This window comes from Stegostoma tigrinum, chromosome 18 (genome assembly GCF_030684315.1).
Source record: "Stegostoma tigrinum isolate sSteTig4 chromosome 18, sSteTig4.hap1, whole genome shotgun sequence".
In the NCBI taxonomy this organism is placed as follows: domain Eukaryota; kingdom Metazoa; phylum Chordata; class Chondrichthyes; order Orectolobiformes; family Stegostomatidae; genus Stegostoma; species Stegostoma tigrinum.
In genome coordinates, this window is record NC_081371.1 from 46,746,025 (window position 1) to 46,762,211 (window position 16,187).

Sequence of the window (16,187 nt, forward strand, 5' to 3'; positions counted from 1 at the left end):
GAATCCAAGGGCCCAAACATACCTTCCAGGTGAAGCATTACTTTACCTGTACTTCCCAGAATCTAGTCTACTGCATTTGCTGCTCACAATGTGGTCTCCTTTATATTGGGGAAACGAAATGTAGACTTGGCGACCACTTCAGAGAACATCTACGTTCTGTTCGCAAAATAGTCCCTCAACCACCTGTTGCCTGCCACTTCAATGCACCACCCTGCTCCCTGACCAACATCTCTGTCTCCGGCTTGCTACAGTGTTCCAGTGAAGCCCAATGCAAGCTGGAGGAACAACACACCATTTTCCGCTTGGGGACCTTACAGCCCTCAGGACTCAATATTGAGTTCAATAATTTTAGAGCCTAAACTCCCCCCGAACTCCCGCTACCCCACACACCAGGCCTTGTTACCACACGGCCTGCCACTACACACCCCCTGCTGTTAGTCACTAACAGTTCCCATTAACAACGGCTCACCCTCCCAGCCTGATCCTTAGCACCTCCTTTGTCTGTCCAACTGTCTTTCTCTCTCTTTGGGCTCTATCCTATCTTTTACTCCCTACCCCACCTACCTCCCTATTTTCTCCATATAAACTGACATTTTCCCAGCCACCATCAGTTCTGAGGAACGGTCACTGGACCCAAAACGTTAACTCTGTTTTCTCCTCCACAGGTGCTGCCAGACCTTCTGAGCTTTTCCAGCCACTTTGTTTTAGTACCTCTCCAAAGTTTCCTATGTTTGCAGATGATACATTGTTGTCTTATACCCAAACCACTAATAATTTCCTGGAAAGCTTTAGACATGAAGGTAGAATTTTGATCAGACAGTACCTCAATTAGTAGTCTGTAACAAACAAAAAAAGTGTTAGCTTTTCCAATAATATCCCAGCTGTAATTGTCCTTAAAGGAATAGCCTCTAGGAATCAGGTTCTCATATCCATAATTGGAAGGACGTACTGATGTCTTCCCCTTAATTTTGGCAATGGCCTGCATAATCTACTAACAGTCAACAGAATGGATCTTCAGACACCGAAGATGTTGGTTTGATCACCTGCTTAGGTTTTCCTACAACTTGACATGCATGACATATTTTATAAAAATGCACTCCATCTTTATGAAGTCCTATCCATGTAAAATAGCTGGTTATTGGCCCCTGCATCTTCTGCATTCCTTTATGCTCCTCCACAGAAATGTCATGTGCTCCTTGAAATATCTGCTTACAAAATCTAGGCAGTATCACTGTTTGATGGGCACCCAGCCATTCTATCTCCAGGGCTCTTTGGGGATGTTTCCATTTCCTTATCAGAATTCCAATCTTAATATAACAATTTTCTGGTACTCCTTTAGTCTCAGCTTGTCAGTGACAATTTAATCCACTCTGAGTAGGCTTCCTGAGCCTCAATTAATAAAGATTTGCCAAAAATGAATTATCTTTAAAGAGAGTTTCAGTTAATGTGCTGTGTCCTGTGATGTTGGACTTCATTTAGATGTTGCTCTCATCAGTACACATGATGGAAAAATACTTGGACCCTATTCCTGCAATGGTTCTGTCTCATTAGTCTAAACTAGATTTTCCACGATTATATACAAAGCTATGATTTTCACTCCTGTTAAAAATCATTCCCCAGAAGTAAACCAACTCCACTTACAGGTAATTGACCACTAGTCCACACAACAAAGCACAATCCAATTGGTCTTTGTACAATTGAACTGGGATATATTTTCCATCTATTCAATTTATCCACACTTTGCTTTCATCGAACTCTCTGGAGGTAAACTAAATCCTTCTCCAGAAGGACAGTTTGAGTGGCCCATGTATCCATCAGTATTGTTATAGACTTAGACACTTCCTTGGAAGGAAAAGGAAGATGGGTAAAAACCTTCATATTTCCATGCACACTTCTGCTGTACTCATAGCAGTGTTTACCTCAGTTGTAATTAGTTGTAATTAAAGCTACAAACTGATCCATGGCCATTTCCTTCTATGTTTCTTTTTCTGATTCATTATTACGAAATCCTATAAGTCCAATGGGTTTTGCTCTCAGCTACCAGCATTCTGAACAAATGTGTCTCACGTTGTAACAACAGAAACACTCTGGCTTTGGATTCTGACCTCCACCTAAAGTACTTTCGCTTCTGATGGGATTCTGAGAGCCAAACCTTGGGCCATTCCCAAATATCCATTCCTTAGCTTGGCTACTTGCCTTCCTTGCGTTCTCCCATTTTCTATCTGTCCCAAATTGATGAGGGTGATGGAAAAGTCATTTAGTTTTATGGATTACCTCATAATCATCAGCTATTATTACTGCCTATCTCACAGCTGTGAACCCATTGGTCCTCAATTTGAGATTGTATTACAGAAAGTAGCAAGGTTTATATTTGACTAAGAGAATAACGCCTTGAAGAGCTCCACACGTGATTTGAACTTCTGTTGTTCTTATCCACCTGTCGAAATGACTTTATTTAATCTTCTCAAATTTGTTTTAGGTTTGCTGATGCTACTACCTTAAATTCCAGATCCTTAGCATAAAGCCTCAGGCACTCCCTCAGTGCAGCAGTCCTAGCATCAGCCTAGATCACACACTACAATCTCCAGAGCCGGACCTGAACCTACTACCATACAACTCAGAGGCTGGCATGCCACCCACTAAGTCATGTTTGAGATGGAATTTATAAATCACTTAAAGACAGATTAGCTGACAGCTTATTATTTTGAATTTATTAGTCATATATTCTCATTTACTATATTTAATACATTACAAACTCTACTTCTCTCTGCCTCCAAAATAAAAATTCACGTTGGCACTAAATCCGTTGACTCCTAATGTTTTCATTTACAGTGAGAGTGAGGAGACTCAGGTTTATTTTGGGCCAATGAGCCAGTACAAGAACAGGGGCTGAATGGCATCCTCCCGTGCCATAATCTTCTATGGCTCGAATACAATTTTACAGCTTTTAGACATTCAGCTAAACTGCCTGAGCATCAAGTATTCAGAAATGTTTGAGGTTCATTCTGTGACTGACGCACAAGTCCTTATTCTAACATGGATGTGAGCAGCATTAGTTGCACACCTCAAACAGCCCTTGAACTGAATGTCCATTTCCGAAGATGATTAAGAGCCAACCACTTTGCTGTGAGTCTGGCCAGACCAGGTAAGGATGGCAGATTTCCTTCCTTAAAAGGACACAAGTGAACCAGATGGTTTTCTGCAATAATAGTTGCCACACTTACCATCACAGAGCCCAGCTTTCATTCCAGATCTATTAATTACATTTAAATTCCAACAGCTGCCACAGGAGGGTTTCCAAAACAAGTGATCACTGGCTAAGGGTATGATCACATATATTGGGAACTGCAGATGCTGGAGAATCCGAGATAACAAAGTGTGAAGCGGGATGAACACAGCTGGCCAAGCAGCATCTTAGGAACCCTCTGATGAAGGGTCTAGGCCCAAAACATCAGCTTTTGAGCTCCTAAGATGCTGCTTGGCCTGCTGTGTTCATCCCGCTTCACACTTTGTTATCACTGGCTAAGGATCTGGGAAAGGCCATTTAGGACTGAGATTTCTTCACTCGGACAGTGGTGAGCCTAAGGAATGGTCTGCCACAGAAAGTAGGTGTGGCCAAAATTTTCAATGAGGAGTTTAGTATAGTTCTTAGAACTACAAGGATCAAAGGTTATGGGAAAAGAAATTGGATGAATAACCATGATGATAATGAATGGTGGAGTAGGCTCACAGAGCTAAATGGCCTGTTGCTGCTCCTATTTTCTATGTTTCAGCTTACTGTTCTGGAGCATTAGCCCAGTGCCGCTAGTTTATTTGTCCAGTGAAATTACTACCACACTGGTTCTGCCCAAATTGAGTGTGCTGCCCCACACCTAAACAAACCACAGTAAATGCTCATGTTATTATTTTAAGCTTAGGCTAACGTTTATAATATGGCTTTGTGCACTGACTCCATTTATGACAGCAATCATCCCACAAAAATGTTCTCAACTGCAGTGCCAATTCGTGGAATCAAATTCACTGTTGCAAGCCGAGTACACAGAGTTTCAGTTATCAATTTGTTCTGATATAGTAGGCCAGGCAAAGTGAACTGTCCAACAGAATCCTCCAAAAAATTTTCAGGACTAATGGTTTAATAATTGATAGATCTATCAGTAGTTTCCAAATGTTAAATTCGCAGTGATCCATAATTTATCATTCTGAATAAGGGAGAGGTTAAGCAGAAATGTTTTTACATGGAGAGCTGTTGGAGTGCAGATTACATTACCACAATGAGCAGTCAAGACACCAACCACTGCATCATTCAAAGGAAAAAGGTGAATAAATATTTGAAGGTTCTGCAGAACAAGGAGGCAGTAGAGTGGCAACAGGATTAGTTTTGCATTTCTCTCTGGTCCAGTCTCAAGGGCCAAATGGCTTCTCCTTTAAAATGCACGGTCCCAAATGAAATTTTAACAAAAAAAAAACAATCACTCTATTCAGTAAGAATCTGACAGTGACTAAAATGAGCAGGAACATGTCGAAAATTCAGTTAGTATAAACATTAGAGGCTCACACAGCGCTACAGGATGTGGAGTGCATCTGTGATAGATCAATGAATCAATACTTAAATTACACATCAGCGAGCACACACACACCCCATGTTTGGTGAGGTATAAATTCTCCTTTGCATAGTGAATGTGTGTGTGTGCATTAGTGTTAGAAAGGTCCAACCAGAATAGCCCCAGAGTTCTCAGAGCAGCTGATGCTGATTACCCTTTGTATTGAAGAGCTAGTCTGTGAGGTGTTGGTTAGCTCAACTGACAAACCAACTGGCCAGTGATACTAATAGCGTGAGTTCAATTCCTGGACTGGCTGATAGTACCATGAATGTCTTGCTTTCTCATTCTTGACCCTTGCCTGAAGTGAGGTGACCCTCAGGTTAAACAACCAACAGTTGTCTCTCTCATGAGAGAGTGGGGCAATTGTACCTTTACCAAGGTACTTGTGGAGACTCTGTGTGTCATCTTCTACACTTGCCTTCCCATTTTTTTTGTGCCCAGGAGATGGAGTTTGTGGGCCACTTTGCCCTTAATGCTTTGAGAAAGGTGGACAGCGTAGGGGGATGGAGTGCCTTATCTCCCCTTTCAACTCCATTTTGATGTAGCCCCCCTTCCTCTCTTCCTACCTCCCCCACACCTTTAACAAGACATTGCACATAATCTGATTAATCAGAAACACAGGTTTTTTTTTAAAGAAGTTCACTTATGGGGCATAGACATTTATGGTTGGACCAGCATTTATTGCCTGTCCCTAGTTGCCCTTGAGCTGCCTTCTTAAACCACTGCAGTCCATGTGCTGTGGGCAGAACCACAATGCCCTTAGGGAGGCACTTCCAGGATTTTGACCCAGCAACAGTGAAGGAACAGCAACATGTTTCCAAGTCAGGATGGTGAGTGCCTTAGAGGGGGACTTGAAGGTGGTGGTGTTCCCATAAATCTGCTGCTCTTGTCCTTCTAAGTGGAAGCAGTCATGGGTTTGAAGGTGCGATCTAAGGGTCTTTGGTGAATTTCTGCTGTGCATCTTGTAGACAGTCCACACTGCTGCTACCGAGTATCAGTGGTGGATGGAATAGATATTTTTGGATGTGATATCAATCAAGAGGCCGCTTTGTCCTGGATGGTGTCAAGTTTCATGAATGCTGTTGGGGCTGCACCCATCCAGGCAAGTGGGGAGTATACCATCACACTCCTGACTTGTGTCTTGTAGATGGTGAACAGGCTTTGGGAAGTCAGGAGGTGAGTTACTTGCTGCCATTTTCATAACCTGACTTGCTCTTGTAGCCACTGTGCTTAAGGGATGAGTCCAGTTGAGTTTCTGGTCAGTGGTAACCCCAAGGATGCTAACAGTGGGGGATTCAGTGATGGCAACACCATTCAATGTCAAAGAGCGAGGGTTAGATTGTCTGTTACCGTAGATGGTTATTGCCTGGCATTTGTTTAGCATGAATGTTTCTTGCCACTTCTTAACCCAAGCCTAGGCATGGTACAAATCTTGCTGCATTTGAATAAGGACTGCTTCTGTATTGTAGGAGTCGCGAATGGTGCTGAGAGTGTTGGTTAGCTCTGTTGGCTGGTTTGCGATGCAGAGTGATACCAACAGGACAAGTTCCAGTCTCACACCAGGTGAAGTCACCATGAAGGTAACTGCCTTCTGAATCTCTCCCGAGACCCTCAGATTAACTTTTCTAATGAGAGAGTGATCCCTCTGGGACTTTGCTGATAATGCTGTCAAATAAACGAGAAGAGGGATCGATCACCATTAGATAGGGCCGCAACACCAGGCAAGGAATCACTGAGTTCTTGAAGCTTTGAGGTGGGCACCATTGTCTCCAATGCCATTTCAATTGACTGAGAGGGTGGCAATGCCGACTGACCCTGAGAGTTGAGAACTGGTATAACTTTATCCAAAAGCAAGGCACTGCATTTGGTGGAAGTCTGAATTTCAGACAGAAAATGCTGGAAACACTCAGCAGATCAGGCAGAATCTGTTGGCAAAGGAACAGAGTTAATAGAAGACTTTTCATCAGAACTCTGCTCCTATTCTCTGAAACAAGTTTGGAAATAAAGAATATTGGTGCAGAGATTGGATCTTGTAAAACAGGCAACTCAAGAACAATTTTAAACCGGTCATCAAGAGGAGATTGGAAAGGTACCTGGATCCATTTGGGAGATTTGTCAGTTGTCAGTGATTGGGGTACAACGCTTGGCCTGTTTAGGTCCTTTCTGAGTTATGGTTAAGGGAGTTCACAGCACAGGAGGAGGTAGTAAGATGATCTCAGGATTTGGTAATGGAAATTCATTATTGTTTACCAGACTGATATTCATATGTTGAATTAAGCAGCAAAAGCCTTTCAGAAATTTACAAGAGTTTCATTGTCACTTTGGTTTAGCATAAGCTCCAGTTTCCATCTTTCCCTTCGTCAGTCCTTCCTGTCCAGAAGCCTAACCCCCACTGAGGAAGATTTTCTAAGTTTAATTTTACACACCAACCAACAATTTATTAATTCACCTAATTGTATAACTTATGAACACTGCCCACAAAGGTAAAAAAAAGCCTAGCTTTTTAAATAGATGCAGCACCAATTAAAATAAACATCCAATTAACAAATGACAAACACTGCACACCGGGGGCAGTATGATAATAATAAATGTAAAGGGGGGAGGTGTGACGGGGGAAGAGGGAGGGGCTCAATCAAGATGGTGTTGGAGGAAGGAATATGCACTCCACCCCCCACAGTGCCCACCTCTCTTCAAAAGGTGATGATGGATACCACATGTTCTCTCTTCTGGGGCACTCAGACACAAATGTAGAGGGGGAAAGAGCAGCAGGCAGTGGAATTATGATTACCCCTACAACCCACTGAATGGACTTTAGCTACTTTAGTCAGGCTCAAGAGCAGGCTCACGAGAGGTCCTCCAAACTGCCCATTCCCTGGGTGCCAGGACCATGGGGCTGGTGTGCAGCCAAAAGAACCACAAAATATTTTGAAGAAGATTAAACAAGGGTGCAAACACCAACAACTAACATGGCCCATGGACTCCACAGAACCACATTATAAACAGCTGGGTTTGGACTCAGCAAGCCATCTCAACACATTGCAATGGACTACTGCATGCAACACCTTCCACTCCAGGACCGCAATGGAAAGCAGGAGGACTCCCATGTAGACAGCCTTCTGCCTTCCAGCACCCAATGATACAATGGAATGCCAGAGCATGCTCCAGGACAAACTCTTCCATCAAAGTATTATCAACACCATCGCCTCTCAAAGAACTCTCGAGTTGTTCTGGTTGACTCTGAAAGGGATCTGCATCACATATGGACACACATCAGTGATTTTCAATGAACTTCATTAAGTATCTGTACCATTTACACGAGAGAGTTCAAAAAGGACATCTCCCAACACAATTAGGTGCCAGGTCAATGAGATCTTACATGGTGATACAGCTACATATGTACGTTATCCCCAGAATAAAGGTACAGCAAACCCTTCATTCCATAGATATTGTTCCATCTTGTCTGGGTCACAGCTTTGAAAAAGCTGCTGTCTAAATTAATCCCACCCTCACTTCTTCCCCTTTAGTCCGATAGTATTCTTCACTTCAAGCATTTCCAGTTTAAAAATTCCTTATGAATCTGATTCCATGCAGTCTTTCAGCAATGTACTCTAGGTCATAACAGTCTGGTGCGTTAAATAATACACTCATCCCCCCTTTGGTTCTTTTGTCAATCATAAATCTGTGCCCCTCTGGTTACTGTCCTTCCTGCCATTGGTAACAGTTTGTCCTCCTTCACTCTGTACAAACCTTTCATTTTGATCATCTCCATTCTCTTCCTTACCCTAAAGATACTCAGATTCTGCAGTCTTTAAGAAACTTAGTCTAGTAAATCCTCTCTAAGGTTGTGCTGACTGTCTCTCCCCTCTCCCTCTCCCATGCCATTTCCAATGAACACCCTTCATCTTCCCTCTAGTTGACTGGACTTACTGAGGGACCTTAATTTGAACACATGATGGAGAAGAGAGTGGAGGGGGTTAAGTCTGGAACCAAGATCCATAAGCTTTAGAGCTCGATAAGTCTAATGACACTGAGAAGCATTTCTTCACACAGAGGGTGAAACTGAAATTCTTCCTCTCTGTACAAAGTGGCTGCTGACGCTGTAGGTCAACTGTGCCCTTCCCTTTTTAATAAGAACAAAATACTGTGGATGTTGGAAATCTGAAATAACAACAGAAAATGTTGGGAAAACTCAGCATCTCTGGCAGCTTCTGTGGAGAGAGAAAAGAGTTAATGTTTCAAATTGATTCTTCTCCAAAAGTGGATGGAAAGGGGGTTAAGGGGTATGAAATCAATGTAGATAGGTGGAGTTAGGGTACAGATCAACTGCAACCGTGCTGAATGTACAGAGGACTCAATATCCTCCCTCTATTCTTATGTTTCGCATATTTGCAATTATACCTGCATTGTGCAAGAGGGACTTTATGAGAACTTTATAAGAAATAAGAATATGAAGCTAAAATAATGTGGCAATAGCAAAGCACTGGCCAATTATACACTTATCTACAAACTAGTCAGCCCAGTGTGAGTCCTGATCTTTTGTGTTCTCCCATGAGATGTGAGTGTTGCTGTCTGGCCCAGCTCTTACAGCCCGTTACGGAAGTGGCGGTGAATGGCCTTCTTAATCACTGCAGTCCATTTGCTGTAGGCATACACACAATGCTGTTATGGAGGGAGTTCCAAGACTTTAACCCAGTGATAATGATGGAATGATATGAAGTGATGTATTTCCAAGTCAGGATAGTCAGAGAAAATCTTGCAGGTGGAGGTGTTCTGATGTATCGTTGTGTTTCTAGGGCAGAAGGTTTGGAAGGTGCTGTTGAAGTAGCCTTGATGAATTTCTGCTGTGCATCTTGGATATGAGCAAGGGTGGGAGAGGATTGAATGTTGATGGTGACAGATGAGAAGCCAATCAAGAGGTTGCTCTGTCCTGGGTAGTATTAAGCTTCATCAATATTGTTGGGGCTGCATTCATCCAGGCAAGTGGAGAGTATTCCATCACACAGCAATGACCTGTGCCTGGTCGATGCTGGAGAGGTTTTGGTAAGACAGAAAGTGAGTTACTTTCAGCTTGCCAGCTTCCAACCTGTTTCTGTTGCCATGGTATTTGGGCCAGTTTTAGTCACATACAATAAACCATCAAATGCTATTCAATTAATTTAAATAAAATACCTGGTAAAATACCTCACTTTTAAAATTATGATCTTTTGGAAGTAATTTGTTTTTAAAATCATGACATTGTTAAAGTATTAATGCAGCAAAAGTCACAAGGCATTAAACACAGTCTCCGTCTTGGTGATAGCACTCTCATTTCTGAGAAATAAGATCAGAAGTTCATATCCTAGAGATTTCTGACAATAACCTCGGCCGAGACTCCAATACAGGACTGAGAGACTGCTGTACTCATAGGGGTGCTGTCTGTTGGACCTGATGGTATATCACGGACCTTTTACTGCATTGTTAGGTGGGTGTAACTATTCGAAGAAAAGACTGCAGGAGTTATTCCTGGAAATAGCTGTCAGCAAGGATCATTGAAGCAGATTATCTAGTCATAATCTATTTTCTGTTTGTGAGATCCAGTGTCCAATTGGGCAGCCACCCTTGCTGCATAAAACAACAGCAAAAACACTTCACTGGCTGCAGAATGTATCTGGACATCTTGAGAATAAGGACATTGCATATAACTTGTAGGCAATTCAGTCCAATGGATTGATGCTACTGCTTATCAGTCACAAAGTGCAATATCAAAGCAACTTCTTTCTTTCAAATGATTGACTATTTTCAAATAACACACATTTCTGTACTTTATAAGTGCATTCTGCCACAACCCTGCAACACTAAGTAACACTGCAACAATTAAATGTACAAGAAACAGCATGTACAGATTTGGAAAGCACTGAGATAATAATTAGGAAATCACTGAAATGGTAATGATACACAACTTTGGATCCATTTATTGAACAAAGATGTTTACAGTTTATGATTATGTTTATGTCCTGCAACATACTTTTGACATATACATAGAAGTGTTATGATAAAGTGAAAAAAATCCAGAAATTATGTTTATTAATACTTTTACTATCCCAGTCGTGTCTCACAGTTAATGTATTTAAGGTGACTGAGATGCTTTGACAACATTTTCACAAGGTAGACAAGGTTGAAGGAGATAAGGTTTAAACAACGATGAGAGAGATATGTAGACAAAAGAAATAAAATTCAGAGCGAGTGTGTGAGGAATAAACAGGAGAGCAAGAAAGAAGCACACGACAGAGTAATAGGGGAATGAAAATTAGGACCAGTTACTCAGAACTAAAACAATGAATGAAATTCTGTCAGACTGTTTTGTGAATGAGAACGAGGCAGGGAGCTGGGAGCAAAGGAGGTGGCTAGAAGGAATGAGGGTATGAAATTCCAGAATAGTTCCAAGGACAGATATCTGGGAAAGAGGCAGTGTTCTTCTGTTGACATGTGGTAGCAATCAAGTGGAATCAAATGAAATTCAATGCAGACTCAGTGGTTAACATATCATTTCAGATTAGGACTTCACAACCACCAGTACTCAGTATATTTGGTGCATTTTATATTTATCCAATTCTACAAAAGCACTTTAATTATTAATTCACCTTCACTTACAAGCACAAAACCCAAAGCGACATTCCCACCAAGCTGTTTTCTGTTCTGAATGTTCATGTTACTTAGGCAGCGTATTTAAGGATTGGACACCTGAGCTGAGTTTTTGCAAGCCCTGTGGAGAAATCCCAGAGAAGCAGCTCCCTGCCTCGCTTGCTTCAGCCTGAGCAACAAGTGTACTGCTCCAGTACACTCTGATGGCTTTCCCTCCACAACATCTGTACTGAGCTCCTGGTTCATCTTTTTCCACCTTCCACCCCCATTCTCCATCCAATCCACTCTTATTCTTTTGTCCTTTTTCCTCTCTGTCCTTCATCATTCCATCTTTCTCCTGGTCCATCTCTCCTCTTCCCTGTCCAACTCAGTGTCCTTTCCAAGGACATCCTTCCCATATTCTTTCTTTCTCTCCTTTTTCTTCCCACACCCACTCCCCATTTCTCCCTTCTTTTATTCTCTCCCAGCCTCTCCCACTTTCTCTTCCCCACACAGTCTCTCCCCTCTCCTGCCTTCTTCTCTCTACCCTGCCCCTTTCCCACTGTCTCACCCTTCCTTCACTCTTCCCTTTTCCCATTCTCCTTCTCTATCACTCCCTTCTTTCCTCACACTCTTCCTCTTCTCCATTCTCCTCCTCTCTCTATCCCACCTTCTTACCTCTCACTCTTCCTCTTCCCCATTCCCATTCTCCTCCTCTCACTATCCCCCCTTCTTTCCTCACACTCTTCCTCTTCCCCATTCCCATTCTCCTCCTCTCTCTATCCCCCCTTCTTTCCTCACACTCTTCCTCTTCCCCATTCCCATTCTCCTCCTCTCTCTATCCCCCCTTCTTTCCTCACACTCTTCCTCTTCCCCATTCCCATTCTCCTCCTCTCACTATCCCCCCTTCTTTCCTCACACTCTTCCTCTTCCCCATTCCCATTCTCCTCCTCTCACTATCCCCCTTCTTTCCTCACACTCTTCCTCTTCCCCATTCCCATTCTCCTCCTCTCTCTATCCCCCCTTCTTTTCTCACACTCTTCCTCTTCCTCATTCCCATTTTCCTCCTCTCACTATCCCCCCTTTCCTCACACTCTTCCTCTTCCCCATTCCCATTCTCCTCCTCTCACTATCTCCCCTTCTTTCCTCACACTCTTCCTCTTCCCCATTCCCATTCTCCTCCTCTCACTATCCCCTCTTCTTTCCTCACACTCTTCCACTTCCCCATTCCCATTCTCCTCCTCTCACTATCCCCCCTTCTTTCCTCACACTCTTCCTCTTCCCCATACCCATTCTCCTCCTCTCTCTATCCCCCCTTCTTTCCTCACACTCTTCCTCTTCCCCATTCCCATTCTCCTCCTCTCACTATCTCCTCTTCTTTCCTCACACTCTTCCCCTGTCCCATTTTCCCGCTCTCTATTCCCGCTTCTTTCCTCATACTCTTCCTCTTCCCCATTCCCATTCTCTCCCTGTCCCCCCTTCTTTCCCCATACTCTTCGCCTCTCTCCTCCCCGGTTTACCTGCTCCGCTGATTCCGCTCTTCCTGCGCTCTCCGCTGAAGATGAATTCGTAACATTTCTTCTGCTCCACCAGCCCCCTGAAGCAGAGCTCGGTCACGATGTGCAGAGCTTTCTCGCACAGGCTGATCCCGTCCTGTTGGCCGCTCATCTCTGCTGAGCCATGCTCGCCGGGTCTGTAGCGGGCTCGGTCTCCCCCTGCACGCCGCCCTCCGTGCGCCCAGGAGCCGGGGCGCTCTGCGCTCTCCGGCCGCTGCACAGTGAGGGAGAAGCGGCTGCTCGGGCACGGAGGGCGGCGCCGCTCTTTTAGGGCTGGACTCGGTGTGTGTGTGTGTGTGTGTGTGTGTGTCTCCGTCACTCACTCACACTCGCTGCTTGTTCAACAGGTACCAAGTCAACAGCTCCCAGCTATCAGGCTGCAGTGGGCATCACACCACAGCTGAAAATCCTGGCTCAGGCGCCTTGTGCACCAGTCACGCTGATCCCCCTCACACTTAAATTATTCAAGATTCAAATAACAGCCCCTGCTCTCAAGCCATTTTGTCTATTTTGGTTCCGGAAGCATTCCTCCCCAGAACTCATACCCCATTCCGGCATCCTGTGTCCTTCAATTATAATTCCCAAATCCAGACCCCATCGTCATCTGAAGCTAAAACTTGCACTTGTCTAACACCTGTCCCGCCCACAGGGCGCCCCAAAGAGTTTCACGGCTGATGCAAGACTCGTCATTATGTTGGACTATGGGACACGTGGCAGTCAATTTAAGCACAGCAAGATCCCATAAGTAACAGAATGCTGATTTTGAACAGTTTTGTCCTTGATTGAGGGATGATCATTGATCACCAATGGAGGAGATCTTCCATGGTCTGCTTACAGTTAGTGTCCATTGGAGGTTTTATTGAATGTAGAATTAAGAAGCCAGAGGGATTTTAACAAGGCAACTGAAAGACAGCACTTCCACCAGTGCAGCACTCCCTCAGTACTGACCCTCTGACAGTGTGGTGCTTCCTCAGTACTGACCCTCTGACAGTGCAGCGCTCCCTCAGTACTGACCCTCTGACAGTGCAGCACTCCCTCAGCACTGGCTCTCTGACACTGCAGCACTCCCTCAGTACTGACCCTCTGACAGTGCAGCACTCCCTCAGCACTGACCCTCTGACAGTGCAGTATTCCCTGAGCACTGACTCTCCGACACTGTAGCACTCCTTCAGCACTGACCCTTCAACTGTGCAGCGCTCCTTCAGCACTGACTCTCGGACAGTGCAACACTGCCTCAGTACTGACCCTCTGAGCGTTGAGCATTCCCTCAGCACTGGCTCTCTGACACTGTGGCACTCCTTCAGCTCTGACACTTCAACTGTGCAGTGCTCCCTCAGCACTGACTCTCGGACAGTGCAACACTCCTTCAGTACTGACCCTCTGACAGTGGAGCATTCCCTCAGCACTGACTCTCAAACAGTGTAGCACTCCTTCCGTACCTACTCTCCAGCAATGCAGCACTCCCCTAGAACTGCATTGGATGGTCACCCTACAATGGGAAATGAAGGAGAGCAAGGAGTTCTCAGTTCCTTGGGAACCATCTGTCCCTTAGCCAAGCTGCCAAAATTGACATCCTCTGCAGGATGCTGTTGTGTGCAAATTAGCTGCTGCATTTACAAACAAATCAGCAATAACTGCACTTTAGAAAGTTTGAAAATTGAGGACAGAAATCACTGGAAAAACTCAGCAGTTCTGGCAGCTTCTGTGTAGAGAAATCAGAATTAATGTTTTGGGTCCAGTAACATTTGTTTCAGATTTCTGGCATTTGAAGTTCCTTTGGTTTTAATGGCAAATTGAGGAGATCTGCAATGTAAGGAGAAGGCCTCAAATCACGTTCTGAATGCAAACCAGGGATTGGCATTAAAGGCCAAACTTGCCAGTGATGCCAACAAGGGACAAGCCTCTATACCTTGCCACTCCTTATCATCCAAGGTTCCAAACACTCTTTCTAAGTGAACTTTTCAATTGCATACTTGTGATGTGGCCTGCTATACACTGGGGAGATCAAATGTAGATTTGTTGACTGCTTTGGGGAATATTTCAATTCACACATGTGACTGAGATTCCAATTGCTTGTCACTTTACTTCTCTGCTTTTGCTCTCTTTCTCTGACTCGTTACACCCGTCCAGATTTAATATTGAGTTCAGCAGTTTCAGTTTGGATGATCTGGTCCCTGCCATTCACACCTCCTGTAGACCCATTTTTTTAAAATTTACCGTCCCTTTCCCATCCCTTTTACTTCTGCACCATCATCCTTTACACCATTTAATCGATCCTGTCTTCCACACTATCACAGAACTTCCTCTTTATTTTCCCCCCACTTTCTCCCAGTTTCCCAGATTCTGTACTTGATTTAGTCTATTGCATTCTCAAACTGTTTCCAGTTCTGATGAAAGGTCATCAACCTGAAACATTAACTCAGTTTTTCTCTTCTCACCTGTTGCCTGTCTTGCTGAGCAGTTCTAGATTTCCTGGGTTTATACTTTAAAAAGGGTGCAATGCATCAACTACAGCACATGGACTGCAGCAGTGCAAAAAGGCAGGTGACTAACACCACCATGTCAAGACCAACTAAGGATGGGCAATAAATTCTGGTCAGCCAGCAACATGGGCATCCGACAACTTAATTTAAAAAAGGAGCTTGATTCTCTTCCTTTCTTGAGCATGAATATTACTAATGTATGTTTGTGTTGAAGTCAGACTGTTTATGAGGGTTAAATGTAGCAATTGGTTTTGCAGTGTAATCATGTCAATACTGCATGTACTTTTATCAAATTCCAGCCCTCTTAGTATCAACAGAGAGAGGAACTTCTTATGAGAACAATGGTCACAGTTAGTTTTACCATGAAACATCTTAATGTTATCAAATTTCCAGCTATCCTTCAAGAGTGCATGAATTTTAGATTTTTTATTCATTATGTACATTTTAATTAAAATAGCATGACAGTACAGAATCACAGAAGAGTTATGGTGCAGAAGCAGACCAATCAGCCAATTGTGGCTGTCCAAATGAACATTATAATTTAGTGCCTTCTCCTGCTTTTCACCTGCTTTACACATTGGGTGATTATTTAAATAGAAACAATGTCTACTTGAATGACTTGATTGAACCTGCTCCTCCACAGTTCAATTCAATATGCATTCCAGACCTGAAACACTTGTATGAAATAGTATTTTACTCATGCTATTTTTGCCGAGTTTGCAAATGATTTTAAATCTATGCCTTCTCATTCCCAGCTCTTTCACAAGTGAGAACAGTTTCTCCTTGATTACTTTGTCCAGACCTCTCATGATTTTGAAAATTTCTAACAGATCTCCTCTCAGCTTTCTCCTGTCCAAGCAGAACAGTCACAATCTCTCCAGTCTATGTTCTTCCTTGGAACCATTCTTATAAATGTGTTCAATATATTAATATCCTTTTCTTTGGAA

At 43.5% G+C, this 16,187-nt stretch overlaps 1 protein-coding gene across 1 annotated transcript in view; it reads right to left on the reverse strand.

Moving 5' to 3' along the window:
- The window catches only part of syt10 (synaptotagmin X), an 89,838-nt gene extending 76,509 nt beyond the window's left edge, over nt 1–13,329 (reverse strand). Inside the window, exon 1 of the mRNA XM_048549608.2 lies at nt 12,722–13,329. Within this exon, the coding sequence (XP_048405565.1) occupies nt 12,722–12,869 (148 nt within the window). The 5' untranslated portion in view covers nt 12,870–13,329. The remainder of the gene's footprint in view (nt 1–12,721) is intronic.
- Nucleotides 13,330–16,187: the final 2,858 nt, after the last annotated feature.